This window comes from Apostichopus japonicus, chromosome 10, assembly GCF_037975245.1.
Source record: "Apostichopus japonicus isolate 1M-3 chromosome 10, ASM3797524v1, whole genome shotgun sequence".
In the NCBI taxonomy this organism is placed as follows: domain Eukaryota; kingdom Metazoa; phylum Echinodermata; class Holothuroidea; order Aspidochirotida; family Stichopodidae; genus Apostichopus; species Apostichopus japonicus.
The window spans coordinates 1817501-1841518 of record NC_092570.1 but is presented as its reverse complement, the minus strand read 5'-3'; the positions used below and the strand labels follow the sequence as shown (position 1 = coordinate 1841518).

At 35.6% G+C, this 24018-nt stretch overlaps 1 protein-coding gene across 3 annotated transcripts in view; it reads left to right on the top strand.

Moving 5' to 3' along the window:
- The first annotated feature begins 661 nt into the window (after positions 1 to 661).
- The window catches only part of LOC139975059 (uncharacterized protein C5orf34 homolog), a 28934-nt gene continuing 5577 nt past the window's right edge, over positions 662 to 24018 (top strand). Inside the window, exons 1-9 of one of the 3 annotated variants that reach the window (XM_071982675.1) lie at positions 662 to 859; positions 1599 to 1940; positions 2770 to 3578; positions 4748 to 4957; positions 5786 to 5852; positions 10414 to 10605; positions 10870 to 10973; positions 22066 to 22167; positions 23113 to 23153. In XM_071982675.1, coding sequence (XP_071838776.1) covers positions 1632 to 1940; positions 2770 to 3578; positions 4748 to 4957; positions 5786 to 5852; positions 10414 to 10605; positions 10870 to 10973; positions 22066 to 22167; positions 23113 to 23153 — 1834 coding nt within the window. In that variant the 5' untranslated portion in view covers positions 662 to 859; positions 1599 to 1631. Of the gene's footprint in view, positions 860 to 1598; positions 1941 to 2769; positions 3579 to 4747; positions 4958 to 5785; positions 5853 to 10413; positions 10606 to 10860; positions 10974 to 22065; positions 22168 to 23112; positions 23154 to 24018 lie in introns of all 3 variants that reach the window. The other 2 variants (XM_071982674.1, XM_071982673.1) reach the window with 2 other exon arrangements.

Below are 24018 nucleotides of genomic sequence, written 5' to 3'. Positions count from 1 at the left end.
CATTAAGAATTGTATGCCTACTATGTTCTAGATATGAGTTACTTTAAAGCAAATCAAGTGCCCTTTTCTTAATCGCAATTTAATTTGGAGTATGGAATGCAAAGAAGATACATGTTTGTGACAACGTTTTGAGGTAATGTTTTGTTTGCCCCCTCGTTTAACATCGTATTTCCCAACCCATGTGTCAGCTCTCATTGCAAAACTGATTCTTATGTCATCAAAGAACTTCTAAAACGCCTTAAATCACCCTCAATCCGTACGACTTTAAAAAATCGGTCATGCTCTTCAACATCAAAATCTTAAGAAAAATAATCATAACTGTAAACGTACAGTATGTTACTTCACTCCCTGCCCATTATTATTTTCATCATTGCAAAAATAAGTTGATGCAGTTGATATATGCACACATCAAGAAGTTCCAGAAAACTTTAATTGTGAATAACACCACTACCCTGCCCCATGGCATTTTCATACGAGGAACAACCTAGGTCGACCACATTACTATCACCATAGTTCCACATAGACTCATTAGTATTGGTAAGTATCGTTTATGCAGTAGTTTTGGTCCAGTACAGGTTAAGAGAATCTCCGGAAAGTATAAGGCCGGGGTGGGAGGGGGGGGGTGAGGGGATATATTCTCTGGCATTGCGATAGTTGATGGTAGCAACTGTTCTATAAATGCCATTCACCCTCTTCATCGAAGTGCGCGGAAATTAAACAGAAGTCGCTTAAACAAAATGGTAATGAACAGTTTCCCCACCCAACGGTCTCAAGGACGATAACATTTCTCGGTCTTCGTATCACTGTCTGTTCGGGGAAAGAACGAAAGTAATGGAATGCCCTATATGTGTTTAAATATGTAGGTTCTTCTTTATCATTGTTCTGTAACGTTAGGCCTAGGCTCGAGTCCCTGTCATCTGTGCATAGCAATGCATGGTCTAGTTCTGCTACATAGTGGATTGAACAGCAAGCTTGCCACTTGCTAGACTGGGCATAACGGAATCTCAGAAAGTAGGCGGCAAGAGTTTTATTTTAAGACCTGCAGATTCATATTTTGTATATTAATATTAGATGAAGTCTACAGATATTGTCAAAAGTGATTCCTCCAAGCCACATTCAGCAATGTATTCAGAATATCAGTAACCTAGTAGGAGTCCTAACCTAATTTAAGGCCCATAACCTATCAACTAGTTGCAGAATTCCAGTACAGAAGTTTCTGTTTCTGTTAGGTACTCATTAAAAACCCCTCTCAGGTAACACAATGAGGATGTTGGTACGTAGCTAGTGTTAGTAACAATGCGTGGGCAATCTTGTCTTAAACACCTCAAGACTATAGGGCTCTCTTTAACGGTCAAGGATTGCGTATTCAATTCTTTTATAATCCTCAGATAGAAACTATACTGAAAAGCATGATGATTATGTGGAATTAGACCAACTACCAGCTGTTTATCATGCCACATGCACTACAGACCTCATGGTAAAGATGATAGAAACTAACAATGATGTATTACGACAGCGATCAGTCTCCTCTTCCACATCCTATGGTTCCTCAATTGTCAACTATATAAATTCCTTGTTGATATTTCTATTCACTACAGACCTAATGGTAAAGATTGGAGAATCTAACAACGATGGATTACGACAGTGAGCAGTCTTCTCTACCGCATTCTATGGTTTTGTATAATAATGATGAAGTGGAAGCTGTCTTTAAGAATGGTACTTGTGTAAAAATGTCACCCTGTGGAGCAAATGTGGTGATTCCAGTCAAACTGCCAACTACTAATTGTCATCCTGTTAACCTTCCAAGTCAGATCCACCAAAGGACACAATTTGTGACTCACCAGTATCGAAGAAATGTCCAAGTAGCTCTGGAATTCAGAAATCGCTTTGCTGAGAGGGTTTTTCTATGCCAGGAAGTTCTTGGTTTCGAGCATGTTGTGGTATGTATATGAACTCTAAAGCTCTTTCATTCAAAAACTTTATAGAAAGTGAAAGAGGAAACTGAAATGTTTTCTTGTTGTACGATCATGACATATTTTATTATACTTCAAGGTTGAAACATTCGTTAACAATATTACATGACCAACATAAAACTTTGCATCTTCTAAACTATGTGTTGGAAATATTCATAACAGTTAAAGTTTCACTTATTTGTTTTTAATTAGGAAATTGAAGCAATTTTGATAATGAACTGAGCATTTTTAATTTATTCACATCTTCAAGTTGGGGTATATTACATGGCTTAGATCACAATTTGTAGGTTGATGGGTTTCAAAGAGTATCAGATAACACATTACAAACTGCAATTATTATATATTTCAAATGGCCAATTCCAATTCGTTGTTGTGTATTAAGGTTTTGTGTTCTTTGGCAATATAAGGCTGTTGAAGTGTGGACAAAAGTAAAATGACGATAATTATATTAAATGATAATTTAGCCAATTACATGGCTTAGATCACAATTTGTAGGTTGATGGGATTCAAAGATTATCAGATAACTTGATTGCATTGAAACAGTTTATTTAACAACCAAGATATTACTTGACACAATGAATGGCTTAGGTATCTTATGCATTGAGTAACAATGTATTGGAGGTAACCAAGATATCATATCTTCATCTCTCTGTTGACTCTGGTCTCCTTCACTAGCAAGAAACAAAACAAAACAATTCTATCATTCAACAATATTCGACAGTGAAGTATTCAAAATTTATGATAAACTCATAATTGTTCCTGGAAGTTGACATTTGTCTTTTTCTCTTCTGTACAGGACTTTTATGCCGATATCAATTCTGTGTTGTGGCCTGAATGGTCTGACTCTGTCAGTACGAATGATGGCGGCGGTTGGCATCTCGTCTCAACAGACGAATGTGCAACGATGACTCTAGCTCCTAACAGGCAGGAATGTAGTATTCAGTTCCTATGTAAGCTATGTGATAAACCCAACCGAAAAACTACAACTGACAATTTTCAAACTATTCCGGGTAACGAAAGCAAACGTGTAATATCAAATTCTGCAAATGTTGCAGCAGCCGCTTTGAGGCCAACACTTCAAGACATTTCTAATAAACTGAACTTTGATACTGATTCAGGTGATGACCAGATGTCACAGAGAGGCACAACAAGAACAACAAACCACAAAATGTACAATTCTCCACAAAATATGTCGCAGGTTAAAACTAGTGACAGCTTGAGAAGGTCTTATGTTTGGCAAATTCAAAATTTTTCAGTAGATCACTGCCCCTCAAGTTGGCAATACCCTCTTGATATTCTCATGAAGGCATCCACGCTTTCTAACGACTGTTCAGAAACGACAGGCATCGACAATGACGGGCTAAGATTATCACAGGCGGAAAATAAGTTCAGCATAGGAGACAAAGAAATAAAGCCAATGACCGAATCGGTTGCAACTGGGAAGAGCTCGGACTTGCCAATAAGTTTACCTCTGAGATGTCCACGAAGCCACCAGCATCGAATGTCCAGAGTTGGGATGCTGAGTCATGATGAGGAGGAGGAAGATAGAGTCTGGTTGGAGAGCAGACGGATTAAGGTTTTCTTCTCCAGTGGAGTCATATTCAGGTAATAATAATAAGTAATAATTAAATAGCTAATAATCAACAAAGCTGCTCAAAGTGCTTTACAAATGTAAACCTAAAAACAAATAGTAACAAAAACCAAAATATTAAATATATAGAACCTATAAGGCAAAAAAAGGTAAATGCAACAATATAAAAAACACCCGTACTAAACAATACTAAAAAAAATTATAAATTAAAATTATAAAAAATATATAAATATAAAAAACAAAAATAGGTACCTGTAACTTTGGAGACAAGTTTCTGTTATTGTAATTTTAAGTCTCTAGTTGTGAATTTTATTATTTAAAAAAAATTGACTTTTTAGATCAGGTGTTCCCTAACTGGGGTGAATGAACCCCAGGGAGTGCGTGAGTCCATCCCAGGGGGTTTGTGAGACGTTTCTGAAAGTCAAAAATAGAGTACTTTTTGATGAACTAAAATCTGATATATCATATAATTTAGTAATGTACAAAAGTTGTACCTATCGACAAACTCTTTTCGCGTTCCATACGCATATGTTGCCATAGTAGTACCGTATCGTACATGCGATAAAAAAAACAGGAGCATCCGTCTCATCGTGTGTGTTCGGTGATCGATGCGCGATACAATTCGTGATCTGATCTTGAAGTTTCCAAATAAATATATCTCTTGTTTTTTTCCATTACAATATCACACTATGAACTTGATCTTTTATGAGGGCGCTGTTATGCGTATTAAACTATAATAATGACTCAGATCGTGTCTCGAAAAGTTAGGGGTTCGTGGACAACTCTGACATCCACAGGGGTTTGTGGGGGAATAAAGTTAGGGAAACCCTGCTTTAGATACTAAATATATGAACTTGAGGTGTGTAGTGGTGACTGAAGTTGATAACTTATTGATTGCAGGAAATATTTTGCATTCCCGTAGGTCAAAACTACATCCCCTTAGCATTTTGCACGGCAAAGATATTGATTTATTTTACTTCCAAATTTTCTGATATTTAGTGAATGCATCTGGCAACAGCCAGCAGAATACGTGATGTCATCACCGTTATGATGAAAATGTTCTTGTTTTTGCCCTTGTCATTTTTTATTCATATTATACACATTTTTGCAATATGCGGTTCTATTGTCCCCAATATTAATGAGAACGTTTGAAACATTACTTCCGATTGTTTAATCTTGACAGAATATTTTGGCAACCTCTGCCATCTTTGGAGATTTATCCAGGAGATGGATCCGTCCTAAAGTCCCTACCAGGAGATGGTCAGTACTTTTCTTTCTTCTGTCTACGCCATGGTCAACGACAGGAACAGCTGCTCTCCGTGAAGTCTCCTCCGCCAAGCAATGTACTCTGTGGGACTCATGTATTGTCATCTTTACTACAGAGAGGTCACAGGTAAAGGTTTTCAAAGAGTATATAACAATCCTGCATTACTCCTCACATGCAGTGAGTGCTGATGTAGGTCAGTGCTAGTGCTAGGATGTTAAGAAACGGGGGAGGGGGGAATCCCCAGTCAGTTTATTTTTTGGGGGGATTGCATGATGTTAGTAGTTGGATGTACGAACATATGCCAGAGATTTAGTGCACAGATAGTCCATACATTGCATTACAAATGGTCGACCATTGCGATTAATACACACTGTGCAGTGCCGCACTGATGGAGCCAGTGTTTTCTACTTGGAAAGATTTGACCAATCACATTACTCCTTGCAAAATTCAACAAAACTTTATAATATCCAGCTTGTTATTGGCAAAGTTTTGTAACTTCAGTGATGATGCAATTGTGGGAAGTACAAGGAATTTGTTGCGGGAAATCCCCCACCTAGGAGATAACATCTTTGCGGGCCCCTCTAGATAAATTGTGGGAATACCTCAATTGCGCATCTTAATGCGAACACTGCTGTAGATATGTATTTTAATGTTTATTGCAATTCAGTGTTAGATGTTACACCCTACATATTATCAGTAATACATCAGAATAGGATAAGACATGTGTTTATAGGATCTTTTAAATGAACTGGTGTTGTAGCTTCATGTATAGGTTTTTTATAGGATATGACCTGGAGGGCTGTTGTGGCTGTAAATGTTTGTAGGGAGGGGGAGAAATGGGTGGGGGGAGATGTTGAGACACGTGTGACACCTTAACTGGGAACCCCTCCCCCCTCAAAAAAGGATGTTTTTGTAGCTGAGACTGACATATCTATATTTTTAATCTTTCTACAGACTTTTGTGCCATATGATGTTCGTTGACAGAAATTCAAACATCTCTGCAGAAAACGTGTGCTGGAAGGTACAGTAATGTGTACTAGTTACTCATATTTTGTTCTTTTTTTTTTAGATTTGGAATTACTATATGTAAGACAAAACAAGCAATAAGACACTTTAAATGTTGTCTGTAAGTCATGAGGGGTGGGGGATCTGTTTGTGTGGATGAAGGAGGGGAGGATGAGACACGCAGTACCTAGCCTGTAACGTTCCCCCCCCCAGAAAAAAAAAATACATAAATGAAACAGCCTGGCTCTTGTAGTTGGGAGGTCTTACTTTGAGCACTATTTGGTGTTTTTGGCATAAGTTTGATTAAAAAATCATGTGGGAGGGGGTAGGAGCATGGGTGGGAGGCTGGATTACTGTTGATCTTGATCTGCATATTATACGGCACCTTTGGTAAAATTGTCCCGTACTTAATGACCAAATGCAGTCCCCTCCCCCCCACCGCTGCAATGTATAGAGTAGTATCAGTTTATAATCATGGACATGTTTGTTACTGCCATGAGAACAATACATCTTACGCGAGTTGTCATTTTGCTATTCTAGAAAAATTTTCTCTCCTTTTAAGGTCAACTGCATCTGCAGATGTTTTCTCATGTCTTTGCTTCTACTCATTGTTTACAAGTATGGTTATTACCTTTAGATTAGGAAGTTGTGTGTCAATTATATTTGCTTTTCTCTTCCTGTTAAAACATAACTATTCTTCTGCCTTTTTTATATTCTCTGCCATCAAATATTTCTGAAAATTCTGAATGTAATTTTTTTACAAGTTTATCCAAACTGCTTGTAGTTTACCTAACATTCTTCTCTGCATGGTTGTTGCATGACTTCTTGACTTTCATGTCAAAAAGTAACTTCAAACTCTTTGGTATAGCTCGGTATTCATGATCGACAAGCACATTTGAAATGGAGTGATGTCTTTTACTGCTGTTTTCCTTATGCATGCTATCACACTAAACTGAGCTTATGTACAGTACTTAAAATTCGGATTAACCTTTGCGGTACTGGTCTCAGATTCTTCCCGCCAAAAATCCTGAGATTTGGACAAAAAAGAAAGAAAGAAGGAAAAGTCCCATCTGATGATACTGTTCCATCGTCAACTTCACGTAATTACTCTGTTTGCCTCATAGCTACCAAAGAGAGAAAAGAACAGCAAAGCTTAAAATTCAATTTAAACTGCCTCTCCAAGGGTGTTCAACAGACAAAACTAAGAGAGAGAGAAACAAATAAATCGTAGTCCAAAGGTATTCTTAACATTCGAAAAAAATCAAGAAGGGTTTTCTAGGTTATGATGCCGAGATGGGCCTCACAAATACACTCCTTAAACCCCCTCAGGTGTGAATCTTCTAAAAGGTATCTAAGAAACAGGGAAATTAAGACCAGATGAGAAATGGTCTCTTTTATTTTCAAATCTGGAATGTAGAGTCGAGAAAAACAAACTGTAAATCCTCAAATGTTTTCATCGAGAATATAAAAATCACCAAACAAGGTAAGATCACATTCAGTAGAAGAATAAGGAAAAACAAAGATGTTTTTCATAAAATCCTGTGTAAAGTGTCAGCATTGAGATTTTTGACATAGATTGAGGCCTATTTTGATAATCTTCCTTGTTTTTGTTTTTGGTTTGTTTTTGTTTTTAGCTAATTTGAAGAGTGTGTTTTCAGAGATTTCAGTAGCTTACTGTAAAGTTATTCACAAATTCTATGCGACGTCTTCCTAATCTACATATTTAAGCAATTATATCGTTAATTCCTCTCTCTCTCAACAGCCATTGTTTTCGAACCTCAAAACTTACACTAAGTTCAGTGATCATTCATTTGCCAAGCCCGAAATTATGGAATGCCTACAACTAGAACTCCTTTTTGTCATTCCTAGAATTGATTCTTTTAAAAGATGTCAGAATCAACCAATGTAACTTTTCTTGTATCTTTAATTTATATTTTGGTTTCAGCACAGCCGTGCACCTGTTGCGTTGTACGCTAGATAGCGGTTGTGCATAAACCATTCATTCATTCCATCATTCATTCATTCATACATTCATTCATCCATCCATTCATACATCCATCCATACATTCATCCATCAAATCATATTGGATTGAAATCAAATTTAATGCCGGCAGGTGTTAAATAACATTGTACATATTTGGGGTATTGTCTCTCACCCTGGCACACACAGTGATGAGAAAGTTAAAACGAATCGTCGATTTGCTCTCTATCACTTCATCTCTCCGGTACCACATCTCTGGAAGGATGAGAGTTTGCAGGTGGCTGTTCAGTTCGTCAGGCTCGTGGCTTTGCACCATTGTGTTCCTCACTATTTACAGGATAAGGGGAAAATTAACCAGACACGTTGCAAGTTCGCAAGTTGCCAACCTACTGTTACTGTTGGGCAGACTTATTTAATAAAGACGGTTTTACCTCAGGTTTTAAGTGCCAGCGATTAAACCTCCGTTTCCAACCTGTAATCTTCTTTTGGAGAATTTGAGAAGAAATTAGCAAAGATTAAATGATGTCTGTGGACAAAACCTTAAAATGTCCCCCTGACTGAACTGTTTTTTAGGCCATTTACTCCTTTTGGCAATGTTAGCATCTGAATGACCCCCGTTTCCTGAGCTACTTGTTACAAACATTACGTGATGCCTTGTTGTCGTTGAATGTCCCTTTCTACTGTAGGTATTTAATAAAGTCAGGGTAATTGAGTTTCGGTCGTTCACGAATAGTGCGTCTTGGTGGGAATTCATCGACTCGGGTAAAAGTTAAATAACTTTCCCTAATGAGATCTGATAGTGCTCGATCTTTTTTTAAATATCATTTTAGTTTGTTTATGTTTGATGAATAAATTGGTTCTATGCAAATGAGACAAAATTTAGGCAACCTTAATCTAAATGATAAAAGGCTAATATGACACACTAAAAAATGAAACAAAAATTAATGAAATGAAAATAGCTGAAAATTTGGGTATATGACCACTTTGACATCATCACTCTGGCTGAAGTAAATTAAAGAGCCTTGAATTTGGCTGACATCTGACCTTTGACATTTTATGGTAATAAACTCTAAAAATTCATCGGAACAAACTTTTTGCACAAATTGTGGTAGATTTACAATATCTCGCCAGTATACTACGTTTGGGGATAAAAACTAGAAATGTGTGCGCAACCCACTTTTGGGTTTGTGCCTCATAGTTTTGTTGACCCCCCTTCCCCCAGCACCACCGTATCATCCAACAATAAACATTTTTCGAACTATACATTTAAGCTATGTTCATCAAGTTTGGAATAGAACCCCTTTAAATTATTCCAATATAATGTTCCTGTCAGTCCCGCTGTTCAAGCCTGATTTAATCGATTACTTTTAGTAATTTAAACTAAATACATCAGAGATACACAAAGTTTTGTTTCATATCAACACTAGAACACCTAACGATGAAATCCAATGCCAGATTTATCAAATTTTTGTTTACGATATAAGATAACAAAATATAATCTAACGACTGATGTGTACAAAAACTGCTCGCTTCACATGCAGCAATTTGGTCACTTTTGTAAAGCAATTTGCAATGTGATAAGATGATACATATCTCTAGCATCGTAGCTAATCTAATTTCTGGTTGTCCTTACATCTTGCTTATCTGATTTGTAAATGTGGTTGTTCAAAAAAAAAAAAAAAAAAAAATATATATATATATAAATATATATACAGTATATATATATATATATATATATATATATATATATATATATATATATATATATATATATATATATATATATATATATACATATATACATATATATACTGTATATATATATATATATATAAATATACATATATATACATATATATATACTGTATATATATATATACATATATATATATTAATTACGTTTTATATATATATATACTGTATATATATATATATATATATATAATACATAAATATATATATTTTCGTTTGCTTTAATATTTAGAAGAGTGCAAGCATGAATTTAACAATTTTACCGATGTCTGAATTTGTAGCGTAGTCACAAAATTGTATCTATCAAAGGTATGCAAAGATGGTACTATATACTATCAGAGGGTGTGATGTTATATGATTTGATATATATGATTTATGTATTTCATATCAGGGATTAAAACAAAACAAAGAAACAATACATAAGACACTGCATTGTCTTGTCATGCTGAAAATTCCTGAGATCAGTTTGCATAACTATGCCCTTGAAATATACAATGACCAATCGTTCATCACCATCACCCATATTCACCAACCCCCCTTCCCCCTCCCTTCCAATACCTCTCCTCCTATGCATACATCTCTATCCAAACCTCTACCACACACACAATGATTAATACCTCTCTTCACCCTGGTGTATAAATGGGGGACCTGTGATATATACTGTCAATTGGGCGCTGTTTAGCTGCTGCCATGTGGAGGGATTATCTCTATGATTGACAGGTTATCATTGACCCAGGGTAATATTGTGATGCGCCTCGAGCAGCGTTATATCGATGGATATGTCTGTGCTTTATAAATCTTCAATATTACTATTAATATATCAGTAATTGTATTTCATTTGCAGACTGACGAGAAGAAAAGTCAACCACTACCTACAAAGCCAACTCAACTTGTAGAGGAGTGCCAAGCGGACGGAATCGGTAATTTTATAGCTCTCTCTAATGGATACGTACGTGTCATCTTCACAGACAGGACAACCTTGGAGCTCCAAGTAGATATGATGCTTGATGAACGTAACCTGTCCCAACATTTCAAGGTAAGTCGGTGTATAATCTCTTTTTTTGTTCGAAGGATTTTGCACTAAACTTGTCACAAACTGGCTGTACGGCTTCTTCGATCTCCAGAAGAAACATTTTAGACACCAGTGAACTGTTGTCTTTATACCATTAACAGTAAAAAAAAAACAACAACAATGCAATGGTACTTTTTCTTTCAGATTTCTTTGTCCTTAATTACCAAGTCATCTTTTCAAAATAAATGTTCAATGTAATTGTTTTCTGATTCTCTTCAGAACCTAAAGGATACCAATCGCATTCGGTTGTTCCCAGAAAACTTTGGCAGGGTTCTTCTTCCAAATGGGACCGAAATGGTAGTTGATTTAAGGAATCCAGGTGAAATGGAAAGGTGAGTTCAAACACTGACGGGAGAATAAACTACTTCAAAGTAAATAAATTAAGAAAATTATCATAATATAAATGCCAATGGGACGAGTTAAAATAGAACATATTAATGGACCAGTGGATGTAAATTACTCAGGCCTAAAAATTCACATATTTTGACCACCTGCTACAAATTGCCAGTGCATAAAAAATCTCACTGGCTTTTTCCTGAAGTACAACCCACATCAGAGCAAAGCAGCACAATAATAATTCCAGTAATACAGGCCTCCATGTTAGGTATGGAAATCCCTCCTTTACCCTAAAAAAACTCATTTACCTCTCCTTACCCTCTGATTAAGTGTTTCTTGATCTTCACCCCCTATCCCTCCCCAATCATTGGACTGACATTAATGCCCTCCCCCCCCTCAGTGGTCAAGTCTTCCCTCAAACCTCGCTGTGGTTTGATGGTCCATTGCCTTTCCTCATTCACTGGTCATGTACTTGTTAGTTAACCCCCCCCCCCCCATTCATCTGCTCAGTGGTCAGGTCTTCCCTCATTCATTGGTCATGTACATGTTCCTTAACCCCCCTCCATCTCCCCCTTCATCCACTAAGTGGTTAGGTCTTCACTGATCAACAATGTTCAAGGATATCCTCCTCCTCCCCCCCCTTCCTCCTTATGGTCAAATGATCCCTTGCCTCTCCTCATTCTTTGGTCACGTTTTCCTTGATCTTTCCTATCCCATCCCTACCCCCCCCCCAAAGGAAAAAGGAAAGAAGCATTTGATTCTTTGCTTGATTGCTTGCTTGCTTTCTAGTGACAGAGCTGATGGGACAAGACCATTAATGTAAAATAGAAGCATCATATTCGTATCAGTGAAGAGAATGATGTGATAAATAAGCCAGAATGGTCATTCCTCAGGGAAACTCCTGGGTTGACTTATTCAAAAGCCAAAAAAGTTTCTACTTTCGTTTGGTAAAGTGAAAGAACGGGCATTTGTCATGTGTGCAGCAGTCTGCCTCAGTAGCTTTAAAAGCACTATTTGTTGATTAAACATTCCTCTTCCAATATGACAAATGAAATCACCGAATTTTGAGGATCATCTCTTTACAGAGGACGAGAGAGAAAAAGACTAAATCCGAATATTACGGTCTGGTTATAAATAACATCATATTTCCGTCACTCCTGGCAAGGTTTCAGCTTGAGATGAATCGTCGGTGACAGAACGTCGAGTTAAATCAAAGGCTGTCCATAATAAATCATATTTTCATCTTTTTAAAACATTTGTATCCATTTATTTGTTTCAATCACTAAATCTATCACAGATTCTCATAAAATATCGCTGAAAGGAACAGTTAAGTCTTGTAATGTGCTATAAAATAAAAAAAGAGAGAAAGCAACATTGAGGTTGCTTCCTCGAAATCCTCGCCTATCTTACTCCTCAAAACATTACCACTCTTGCTGTGCAGCTCCTAATGTGAACTGGGTAACATTTATATAACACTGTACACCTTTACCGACCAGTCACTATGACTTCTGCTGTTACTTCTTCAAATCTACATTCCTGGTGCCCATGGAGACAACCGTTGATTCTCAAGTTAATTTTTATCTAAAGTGTTTCTCCAGTAACAGAATATGTGTAGTTGCTACTTAGAGAGAGATAGAGATGGGGGTGGAGAGAGAGAGGAGACAATCAATTTAAGGCCTGTTCCCTTACTGATGGGCTCTAGCTTGTTTTGATTGTTTTTACACCAATTCACTAGTCTAGAAGGTTCATTGTTTTTGCCTGTCAGGATATCCTTTCTCCCTTTCTTCCTCATTTTTCCCTTTGTGTTTTCTCTTTCTTACTACTGGCATCTTTACTGTATGTTATGTTTCTTTACATCTGGTTATAACTTTGTGGCTTTCTGATTTTCACCTATAATTAAAATACCCCTTCATCTAAGATCCTGGCTTGCAAACTTGTTTTGCTTGGTGACCCCAATTTCCACATTCATCATATTGGTGCCCCTCCAGTGGTGGTTGTAATGGCCGGAGAATGGGTCTTATGGGGGGAGGAGGTATCCCCCTCTGTACCTCGTGAAACCCATTTTACAAACATAGTAATTTTACTAAAAAGCTGATTGCATTTGCAAACCACAAAGATAAATATCTCTTTGTTTACTTCAATATATAAGCTTCACTTCGCACTTCCCTATCTTCTCACAACAACTACACTCTTATTTTACAGTGTCTAGAGCACTTAGTGACATTTTAACACAGCCCCCCTCTCAGTGACAGACCCATTCTGGTCTACCGCCCTCCTTCTCATGCTAAAAGCCCAAAGTGTCTGGAACACATATTTTATCATCCATGTTGGGATCTTGTGACATTTTGGGATTACATGTCCCATTTATGTGAGATATTCTGGAGACAACTTCACTGTAAACGTAAGGAATTGCTTTCTATTGGTTAACATGTATTTTGTATGGGTACGAGCCTGTAATACAAATGTCACTGGTTAGGCTCACGAATCTGTATTACTGGTAATAGGTAGGATACACCTTGTAAATGATCTTTTGCTGGCAACAGCTAGCATCAATTAACACATGGTCCCACTCGAGAATAGTATTTAAACACTGTGTTATATACCAGGGTTATTTTATGTCAATAGCCGAATGTGGGATGTTAATTACAGTAGATACGGGCTGTTCCATTTCAAAGCAAGGATTTTCTTACGCTGACATTGACAAAGGGGAAAATGCGTTGAGGGAAACAAATGTTTTATAACTTACATGCAGTGAAAGTATATGAATTATATTTTCTTAGCTGTTAGGCTTTACCGATAATCGTTCGCTGTGTCATTTACAGGACACTGGGAGATAAAAGAATTCCCCCTTCCTTAATATCCATCTTTCATTCTCTTTTATTAACTTTAATATCCAGAACTCTTTCAGATGTGGATTTAATGCCATTGATCATATTTCGTTCCGTTAAAACATAAATGTAACATTCTTCATATTCACTCAACATCAGTTTAACAGGATGACGATGATAATAAAGAATGCAACTCGACGTTTTAATTTATATTCAAGTAGTTTGGCATCGTTTCCTCTGATGAGTATAACTCAATCATTCATAAGTTGTCGTCGTAGGTTATATATGTATGTATATATATATATATATATATATATATATATATATATATATATATATATGTGTGTGTGTGCGTCAAGAGTGAAATTTATGTATACCTTTAAGGCAAAATGATAGCGTTCTTGTCTCCTTAATCATTCTTCTAATACACCCGACACCAGTTGAAATGTAATAAAATGGGGAATTCATTAGAAGGAGATCTCAATTAAAGTACAGTGTGCCTAAGTTACTCTTCATTCGTTCTGTAAATTGGAAAGTTTTAGTGTAAATTTGGCAGAGATTTTGAATGGTTACTTATAAATCGAAGAACGTGAAGGCCTTGTTATTTTTCATTAAATACAGGGCCGGACTAAGCGTGTGGGGGACCGGGGCACGCAATTGTGTGGGGGGCCCTATAGTCTGTATTTTTTCCCGCACTTTCATGCTTGCAAATTCAGAGAGTATTTCATCGTGTTTCAATGAATTTAAAATGTCACTTTCGATAGCGAGAATACTAAGGTTTACCAGTCTCTGTTGGCTCATCGTGGTTCTCATGTGATTTTTAATCAACTTAAGTTTTGAAAATGACCTTTCACCGCTACAATTCGAGACCATCAATGAAAGATAGATTCTCAGAGCAATTTCGGTATTAGGGAAAGTGTCCTTCAAACAATTTTCGATGATCGCCCTATTCATTTTGGCTTCAGTGAAGTTCTCGCGGTTGATGGCCTTCATGAATTCAACGAATTGAATCAATTCGTCACATAGACTCTGTACTCAGTAGCCTAGTATTTTTAAGCTAATAATAAGATGTATGTATGTACACCTGTACCCCAAAATAATATTAAAAACAAATGGCTAAGATAGACCTAAAGGCTAAATTTGCGTAGGCTACGTAACCATTAATAGGTATCCAAGTGTGTGTATCTTTTAAGCTCACATGTGTGTAATTAGTAATATATCCACTTGGAAAAGCTGCTGCCACACCACCCGTGAATGGTACTGGAAGACTAACCAAAATATGAACTCAATTAGTCAATGTCTTGGTCTTTTATTTTTGGAGGGGGGGGGGCGAGCGGGTGGGGGGGGGGGGGTTGACCGTTAATATTTTGTCCAAGGACAGTATATGAAAATGGACTATTTCAGTAACTTCATTATATATTCAATCTTGCAACTCAAATCTACATGTTTAAAGTTTGGATTGTCAAAATGTTTTAAGTTTTTACATAGCAACGGAAAATGCCTGTTACGCAAATTGCCATTTTCCAAGGAAAATCATCCAGAGAAGATGAGCACGTTTTGATATTTTGAAAGGAAGTACGTGTTGCATTTGAAAATATGTACTTAAAGTAGATGTATGTGTTCCATTATTAAAATCAAATAAATCCAGTCTGGACGTTTTCATTACAGTGTATATATGGAAGTGATACGATAAACCGTCTTTGAAAAGTGACATTAAGACAGATGTTTTCGCCGAACTGGTATTCTGAGTTGGTATAGATAGAGCGAGTCGAATTATTTTGAAATGTACTCTTGTTAACTTGACAATTACAAATTAGTACAGAACAACTGCACTGTAAATGATTTGTCGATGCATTGAATGAAGTAATGGTTAAATGACCCAAACTGTCCGAAACTCAACGAAACTGTTTCTCTCGTTGTCCCACAATGCTATTTATTGATCCCTGTCCACTGGTCTGTGAGTAAAATAGTTTATTATCTGTTCAAGTGTTATGAACGTTAGAGACATTTAATGCCAGATTAGTAAAGCGATAGTGACATGAAGTATATATTCTTAGATAATTGCTTTGTATAGGCCTACCTTTCAGGAAACCTTTCAACCATAATTTGATTTACTGAAGTAACTGGTACATTGTTATATTGTAGTATAAACTACACGAATTAGGCATACGTAACTATTACACGGCAGTCTATTTGAACAGCTGATTAGAATAATCTCATGAAGAAGGAATATTTCATTTTGCTAACATATAGTTTTATAATAATACTAAATATATATATGTATAACAATATATATATATATATATATTTATATATCTATCTATCTATATCTATATATATATATATATATCTTTACATGTACGTATGTATATGTAGGTAGGTACGTACGTATGTTTTTAAACATTTGATTAGTATTGTTACTTGAAAAAGTGTCGAGGCGACGTAATCTCGGGAACTGGTGAATAGAATCCAAGCATACGAGGAATGCTTACTTTAGTCAATTGCATTCCATTGGTAGTATAGTACTGCACGGTTAACTGTTTCGGTCACACGCATATCAAAGCTAGTGAATTGGTCTAGTATTTGCACCCAATCAAAATCTATTTATTCTTATTTACATACTGACAATGCATCTCATTTGACAGTTTTGTTGTGAATGATGATTGCTGTACGGTTTTCGTTAAGCCAGTCGCACGGTCACGTGACAATTGTCATTTCGTATTTCAACATAACTTCACGTCATGTATAACGGCAGGCATGCATGTTTGTCTTGTATGACGACGAAAGACTCAAATCCTATTTATTACTCTTCTGTTTTACATCGCTTTACCTTTCAAGTACCTATGACACATGTTAATTTGAACGGCCACGTCTACCAAAAGAAAGTGGAAAAGAGGCAAAAAAGAAAGAAAAAGAACAATCAGGGAAAAGGCTAAGAGATAGAGAGAGAGAGAGAGAGAGAGACTCGAAGAATGAAAGAGATGAAATTCGTCATGTTTTCATTTTGGCGCCAAACTGTCACTGGGATCCATGAAAAATGACCATGTAAATCGCACACCTTTTACTCTGAATCTGTGCTATGTTATCTGATGTCTTGTACGAGTCTGAAGTGGTTACCCATTACAAGGTGCGTCTCCATTCGTCATGTGAAGTGTTCTACAAATAGTGGCGGAAGGTAGTTGGAAGTGATTCCTTTGGTTTGTTTGTTAAAGTCTTTACGACGACTAGAACGATGACGTATTAAAATGACAGTCCAAAAACAGTGAATTGTTTTTATTTTGGATATAGCGTGAACATGGATGTTGTTCGTACAACAAGGAAAAGAAAATTGCTTAAAAAATATATCCACCTGGATCTTTTCATCATACTTGGGTTATCTCATGAGTTTCAGTTTGAGAGAAATAAATTCACTCCTTTTAGCCTGCCCTGGGCGGTGACACTTTATTTTAAGAAGAAAGTAAAGTTAACAAGAAACTAAATATACAAATATATCAGTGGTAGAAAAGAATGGATTTCATTCCTTAAAGAGGAATTATACTGGAAACTCGCAACAAGTGATTTCTCACGAGTTGGGATTAAACATACCCTTATGATCGACCATATAGTGTGATTACTTGATAATTATATTAATGTTCTCTATTGTTTTATTTTCACCAGTATACCCTGCGTTCAAACATTATACCCTTCCCCACATGAACCAATTCGCTTAATATATAGTGTTTGTGAGCAAGTAGTGTCATATCTTGCAATTTATCTCTTCAGAATATCATAGATTGTTCATTCCCCCTCCCCCTCCCCTCTTTCTCTTTTGAAGTCCGCCACTTCCATGTTCTCCGTATGTATGTAACATTAATGTATCTACAATGGGCAGGAGTTATGGACGAAACTGTTCCTGCGAGCCATCAGTATATTTGATCACAGCTTTGCGAGGTTGGTGCCCACAGTTCATGCGTTGTCATGATTATTAGCTCAGCCTCACTCCTCCTCCGCTCCAACCCCTTTTTGCACCCTCTTCCCCTCCTATGCGTACCGTATCCGAACTTTCCTACCGCCCTGGACAATAACTGTTTGTGGTACCCAATTTTGTAGCAAACCGCGTAATTATCGAGAGGGGCATTTTACATGCAGATGAACCGGAAGACGGGATATAATGTTTCCTTTTCCAACTTGTAACCGAGTATCGTCAATGTAACACTTTAACAGCAACATACTACCCCTTTAAATCAATAGACATTATGACGTATGAGTAATGCGATTTTCTCACATGTTTTAGAAGATCAAGAAAAGTGGAGTAGAAGTAAGTAAACTTCAAGTGAAGTATGCATTGCAAGAGTCAATTACCAGGTACTTAAGCCAATACGTCCTGTGCCCAGTAAATAAATAAAACTAGTCAAACGTGACGTCATGTTTTTCCCCATTTAAGCTTTCCTATCCGTAGCTTTACTTTGTCCACACTGTATACTACGTATCCATATATAATCCGTCCAAGCTAATTTTCTGTTTAAAAATTCCGACGGGAACAGAAATTTGGCAGACTTGATGGTCTCGATCTGTGATATTTACACACTGTTAGCCCACGTATACGATAGCATGAAAAGTACTGCACACATTGAAGGTCAATTTGTGTGATCTAAACGACTGAAGTGTCTAGGTTAATAATGGAAAGAATCGTATTTATATACAACTTCATTATGTGTCGTCTTGCTTTATATAGATGTATTTATATATATATATATATATATATATATATATATATATATATATATATATATATATATATATATATATATATATATTATATATTTATATATTTATATATATAAATATATATAAAATATATATATATATATATATATATATATTATATATATTTATATATACATATATTTATTTACTCTTGCACGAATGAATATATATATATTAATAAACTATATATAAATATACTTTTCGGCGATAGTGACTTAGACATTCATCCTTCAATACCTACCCCACGTGACTGCATATTCTTCTTCTCTTTTGTCACTTTGTTCTTTTTTATGTTCTTTACGTTTTTTTATATATATTTTTTTATATCTAAATATCCATTAAGGGTGTTTTAACTTGATTTACGATCACTCTGAGATAAGCTGCTTGATATTTGTTCATTTACGGACAATAAAGTTCTTGGCACATTCCCATGCTGATCTGAAATGGGTTAGTCAACAAACGATACTCTCTCCTCCCGCTGCAGAGATTCAACAAACCTCCCTTGAGCATTTTAAATCATTTACCGGTGGAGAACTTGGTAAAGAATTCAGTGGGAAGAAAAGTTATATATAATGTTCTTTGATATCTGTATCGTCTCAAGATAAGAAAATGGGAAAGGAAAAATGAAGTTGGTGATTATAAGTGATGGAGATCCTTTATCGAAATACACTTCCGAATTCGTTAGAAAGTTTTACCTGCTGATAAATTATTCTTAACGTTCCAATTGTCTTTTCCAGTATTTCAGTTTAAGTCTGGTTCACTGTAGTCCGGTTCGTTCATTATGTTGTAGGACCATAGAAGGGTCCGGACGGGTGTAGTCCGCCTCTAATGTATATTTTTTTTTAACCTTTTGGTCCCTGCTATCATCTGTATTTTTCCGTTTCTTATTCGTCTTTTTCCTCTGTAGTTCTCATTTTTCTCTAATGATCATTGATCTCACACATCACTCTTTGCCCCCCGTCCGACTTTCATATCTTGCAACAATGTCAACTTATTCCATGGATTTCCAACTTCACTGTATATTAAGTATAGCAAACCAGCAGTTCGTGCAACATGTTCTTGGCTTGCTGATGAATATTCATACAAATATTTTGAGCAGTCTTTGTTTTTAAATTTTAATTAATTAATAATGTAAAGTGAGTTTTGAAATATATTTTAATGGATAAATGTCAACGAAAAAGAAAGAAACAAACATAGCGGAAGAGAAAATAATTAAATATTCAGCAAAATGATCAGAAGAAAAGGATCAAAACATGCAACTTGACAGAACTTTTCTAAGTTTCCAAGCAGAGTTTGAAAGTACTTTACGGAAGCTCTAGCATGTCATATCAACATTATCTATCGTCCGTGTTATGCGTTGACTTTACCCACTTCACTACCTCTGAAAGTACGACCGCTGCCAAGGGGCCGACGCCTTTAAGCGTTGCGTCAACAAATTACGCTTGCCAAACTTGGTTAAAGTCGTTTCATGTTTCTTGACGTGTTACGTCAAAACGTTTGTCTTATTGTCAACCATCAATTTGGAAAGACAAATTAGTGAGACATTTAGCGCGTAAACTCATGTCAAGTTACCATGGTAACAAAGTATCCGTCTGGTGCCGACGAATCGCCGTTGGTGACTTATGCTTTGGCTCGATAGGGTGACAAATCCTTTCAGAACTTTCGGGCGAAAGTGAAGAAAGAAAGAACTCTCTCTATCTTTCTCCCTCTCTTTTCATCCTTTGTGGTATTAATTTCTCTGGGTGAAAAGTTTATTTTGTTTGTTTTGTTATATGTTTTGACTTTTCAGCATAATTTCACTATCCTATATAATGACTCATAAGAGAAGTAGCACCACGGTCATCATGTGACTAGACAAAGTGTGTTTGTTGGAGCGTAGCTTTTGGTGTGGGGGTTAAACGGGGTGTGTGTGGGTAGAGTGGGGTTTGAAGGGTACATTGGGGGGGGGGAGGGGGTGGTAGAGGGGGGCTGAGAGGAATGTTGGGGTAGGTGACGGCTCGTCAGCTGTCATGTGTTTGACATACACTCCAAAATCATCAATCAATGAATCACTCAAAGAGTCATTGAAAATGATCCTCCTATAGGAAGATTTAGGTCTCTTTCTAAGATATCGTGTTCTTGAAGATCACGTCATGGATGTTTATCTTGTCAATGTGTGTTACCCTCCAGTGCCCTTTATCAGATGAAATCTGTGTCGTGGTGAGAGTAATATCGCATAATCTATACACACACCTCATTTATATGTTAGTAAACTAACGTGAGGCCTAAAACATGTGCACAATTAGGTGATGGGGAGCTTAACCTAATTTGTGCAGACGTCAATTAAGGAGGGAGTTGTTATATTTCACTTCAAATGTCACTTTGGTACGATAATCAAACGGAATATTGCGATTATTTTGTCTTAATCTTGATTTACAAGACTATTACAGCGAAAGTATTCTTTTCTTGGACGAAATTGTTCGTCGTCGTATGTATCGTTGGGTACTTTTGGACGAAATTGGATGGATATGAAATCGAAAACCTCAAATGAAAAAAGCAGTATGAGATGTTTGTGACATAATTTTTTCCCGCTTATATGAATAGGAATGAGTTAATATATACCTCCCCCCTGCCTCCCCCACCCACTCAACTAGATTGAATATATGATGCGATAATTAAATGTAGGATTAGAAAGAAGATGTAAAATACATCGTTTTTGTTGATGATAGACTTTAAGCAATTTATTCATATAAAGTTGAAACTCATCGTGAGAGTGTAAAAAAAAGGAGATGTTACAAGGATTTTATTACGCCTGTCAATTGGTCCAATCGGATGACCTCTAAGTGGAAATTACACCTATATTTCCAAACGGTATTTTAATTTATATTTTTATTTATTGTGTAATTATACAATAACGTCAACAACCAAAATGTTTATCGTGCTTTGGTACATGGGATGTTGGTGATTGTCACATTTTCTTTCGTTACTTTAGAAGACAATCAGGTTTACTTTACCTGAAATAATATATATATATATATATATATATATATATATATATATATATATATATATATATATATATATATATAAATATATATATATATATAAATATATATATATATATATACATATATATATACATATATATATATTTATATATATTTATATATATATATATATATATATATATATATATATATATATTCTTAAGAAAAAGAACCCCCTCGTAGTTCAAATCTTTTAAAAGCTTTGCCTAAATTTTTAAGCACCCTGTTTCTTTTTCGTATCTGCATGCCGCTGTTTCTTGGCGTTCGTTTTGTTCTATGAAATATTTTTTTCATACAAAGTTCTTTTCCCTTTTTTATGATTTAAAATAAAAATAAATAAATCAAATATACATCCTTTCCGGGTTATTTGCGTCAACAATTTTCATGGTAAGATGGAGATGTTTGGAATTTGTCAAGTATAAATGAAAAACAATTGAAAATCCGTTCATAATTTATTCATAAATGATTAATCCTATTTTTGTCGATAGATATACCAGCCTTGCGATTGAGTGGGCAAACTGGATTTCACTCCCGAAATCACAAAGACGGTCGGCTTATACTGATCCCACCCAACATCTCGATAAGATTAGGTAAACACTTAACCTCTCAATTGCGTTTTCCGTCATGTCAAAGAAATGGATTATTCCCTCCCCCCCTCTCCCCTTCCCCCTAAAAGAAAAGTTTTAAAAAAAAACGTAATTTAATTTCACTGTGCCTGAGCATGCGTTACAGCTTTTAAGACAGAAAACGTCAGATATTGAGGCCATATAATTGGATATTAATATATATATATATATATATATATATATATATATATATATATATATATATATATATATATATATATATATATATATATTTATATGAGCGTTTCTTCTTTCTTTTTTAACTTTTTTTTCCAACGATAAAGACCCTCCACCCTCCCTAATGACCCTATCAAACTCATATTTTTTTGTTTCAAAATTCTATGAATATCATTATCTTTTCTAACGTGTTTTATGCTTTATGTCATTTTTACTCTATTGGTTCGGCTCATAAAAGCGCTGAAATTTAAGATTTCGAACGAGAGCACAACATATATAAGCACATTTCATTGACTTGTCTTTCGTGATAGTTTCTTTTCACTGAAATAATATTCTTATTCTCAGTCCAAAGTTTGATTTCCATATTCAACTTATTGAAAAGGTAAAAATAATAGACAGATATAGAATGGAAACATGAGAGGGGGGTGGGTCAATCCCCTTTACAAAGACACCTAATGCTCTTCTACGCTTAACATTGCTATTATTTATTTTGTGATCCACATATAGAACCTTACCCCTCCCCCTCCCACCTCAAGAAAAAAAAAATCACAAAATGGAGGGGAGAAAATGCATAAAGACCTTCAATTTGTGATGCCACGTTATGACCAATATCATATTTCATAATTCCTTTTGTAACTTATATTTACTTCGCAAATTGTCTCATTAAATAAACTTATTTATCCTTTCGTTGTCTGTTCCTTTTACTGTTTATATTTTTTATTTTCCGAACAGTCTGGTTGAGAGTGAGTTACAGCGGCTGAGACGATTTAACAGTATCCTTTTAAAGTTTGTTTATTATATTGAAACTTGACACTTTTACATAATCTAACTATAGATCACCACCTAAGGTAATCCGACGTTATGGTTAAATGGTATTACAGTTTTACTAATAAAACGTAGTCTATGGAAGATGAATATTTACTGACTCAGAACTATTTGTATCACTATATAACACATTTCATAACTATTCAATGCTTTATTCGTATAGTTTTGTAAGTGGTTAATGCTAGATAACTTCATTTTTGGTCATTTTGTGGTCAAATGAGTGTTATTTGCTGACGTCATTAATCTCTTCATGCGTTGATACAAAAGGAAACGTCAAAGTCAAATGACGTAAAACTGGATTGAAAAATATTTAGGCTAACCTTGTAAAGTATATCATAGAAGATACCTATTTATATCGGTCGGTAAATTTACAGTTAAGACAAAAAACAAACGAAATATGGATAAGTTCATGAATAAACATGAGCCATCGGTGATTGTTATCGAAAACAAAGTTGCATTTTAATTACCTTATTCTTCTTAACTCTTTATTACAAGTCAAAATAATTTCAAATGCACCAGTGGTACCTTTGATCCTGATTATGCATACATGGATGAATTTTCACTGATTTCTATGTTTTTTCTTTATCTTTATTAAGGCACTTGAATGGTTTATATCCATAAGATGTACATCCAGCGGGAATCGGACCGCTGCCCAATTACTTTGAATTTTCTTGTTTCGCTATTTTGCGCCTTTTTTTTTTTTTGGTGGTATTTATTGATGTCACAATTTTATAAAACGAACAAGACAACTCGAAACTGATTGCTATCTCTGTCAAACGTAATTTAACTATTTGGGACACATTCGGACATTTT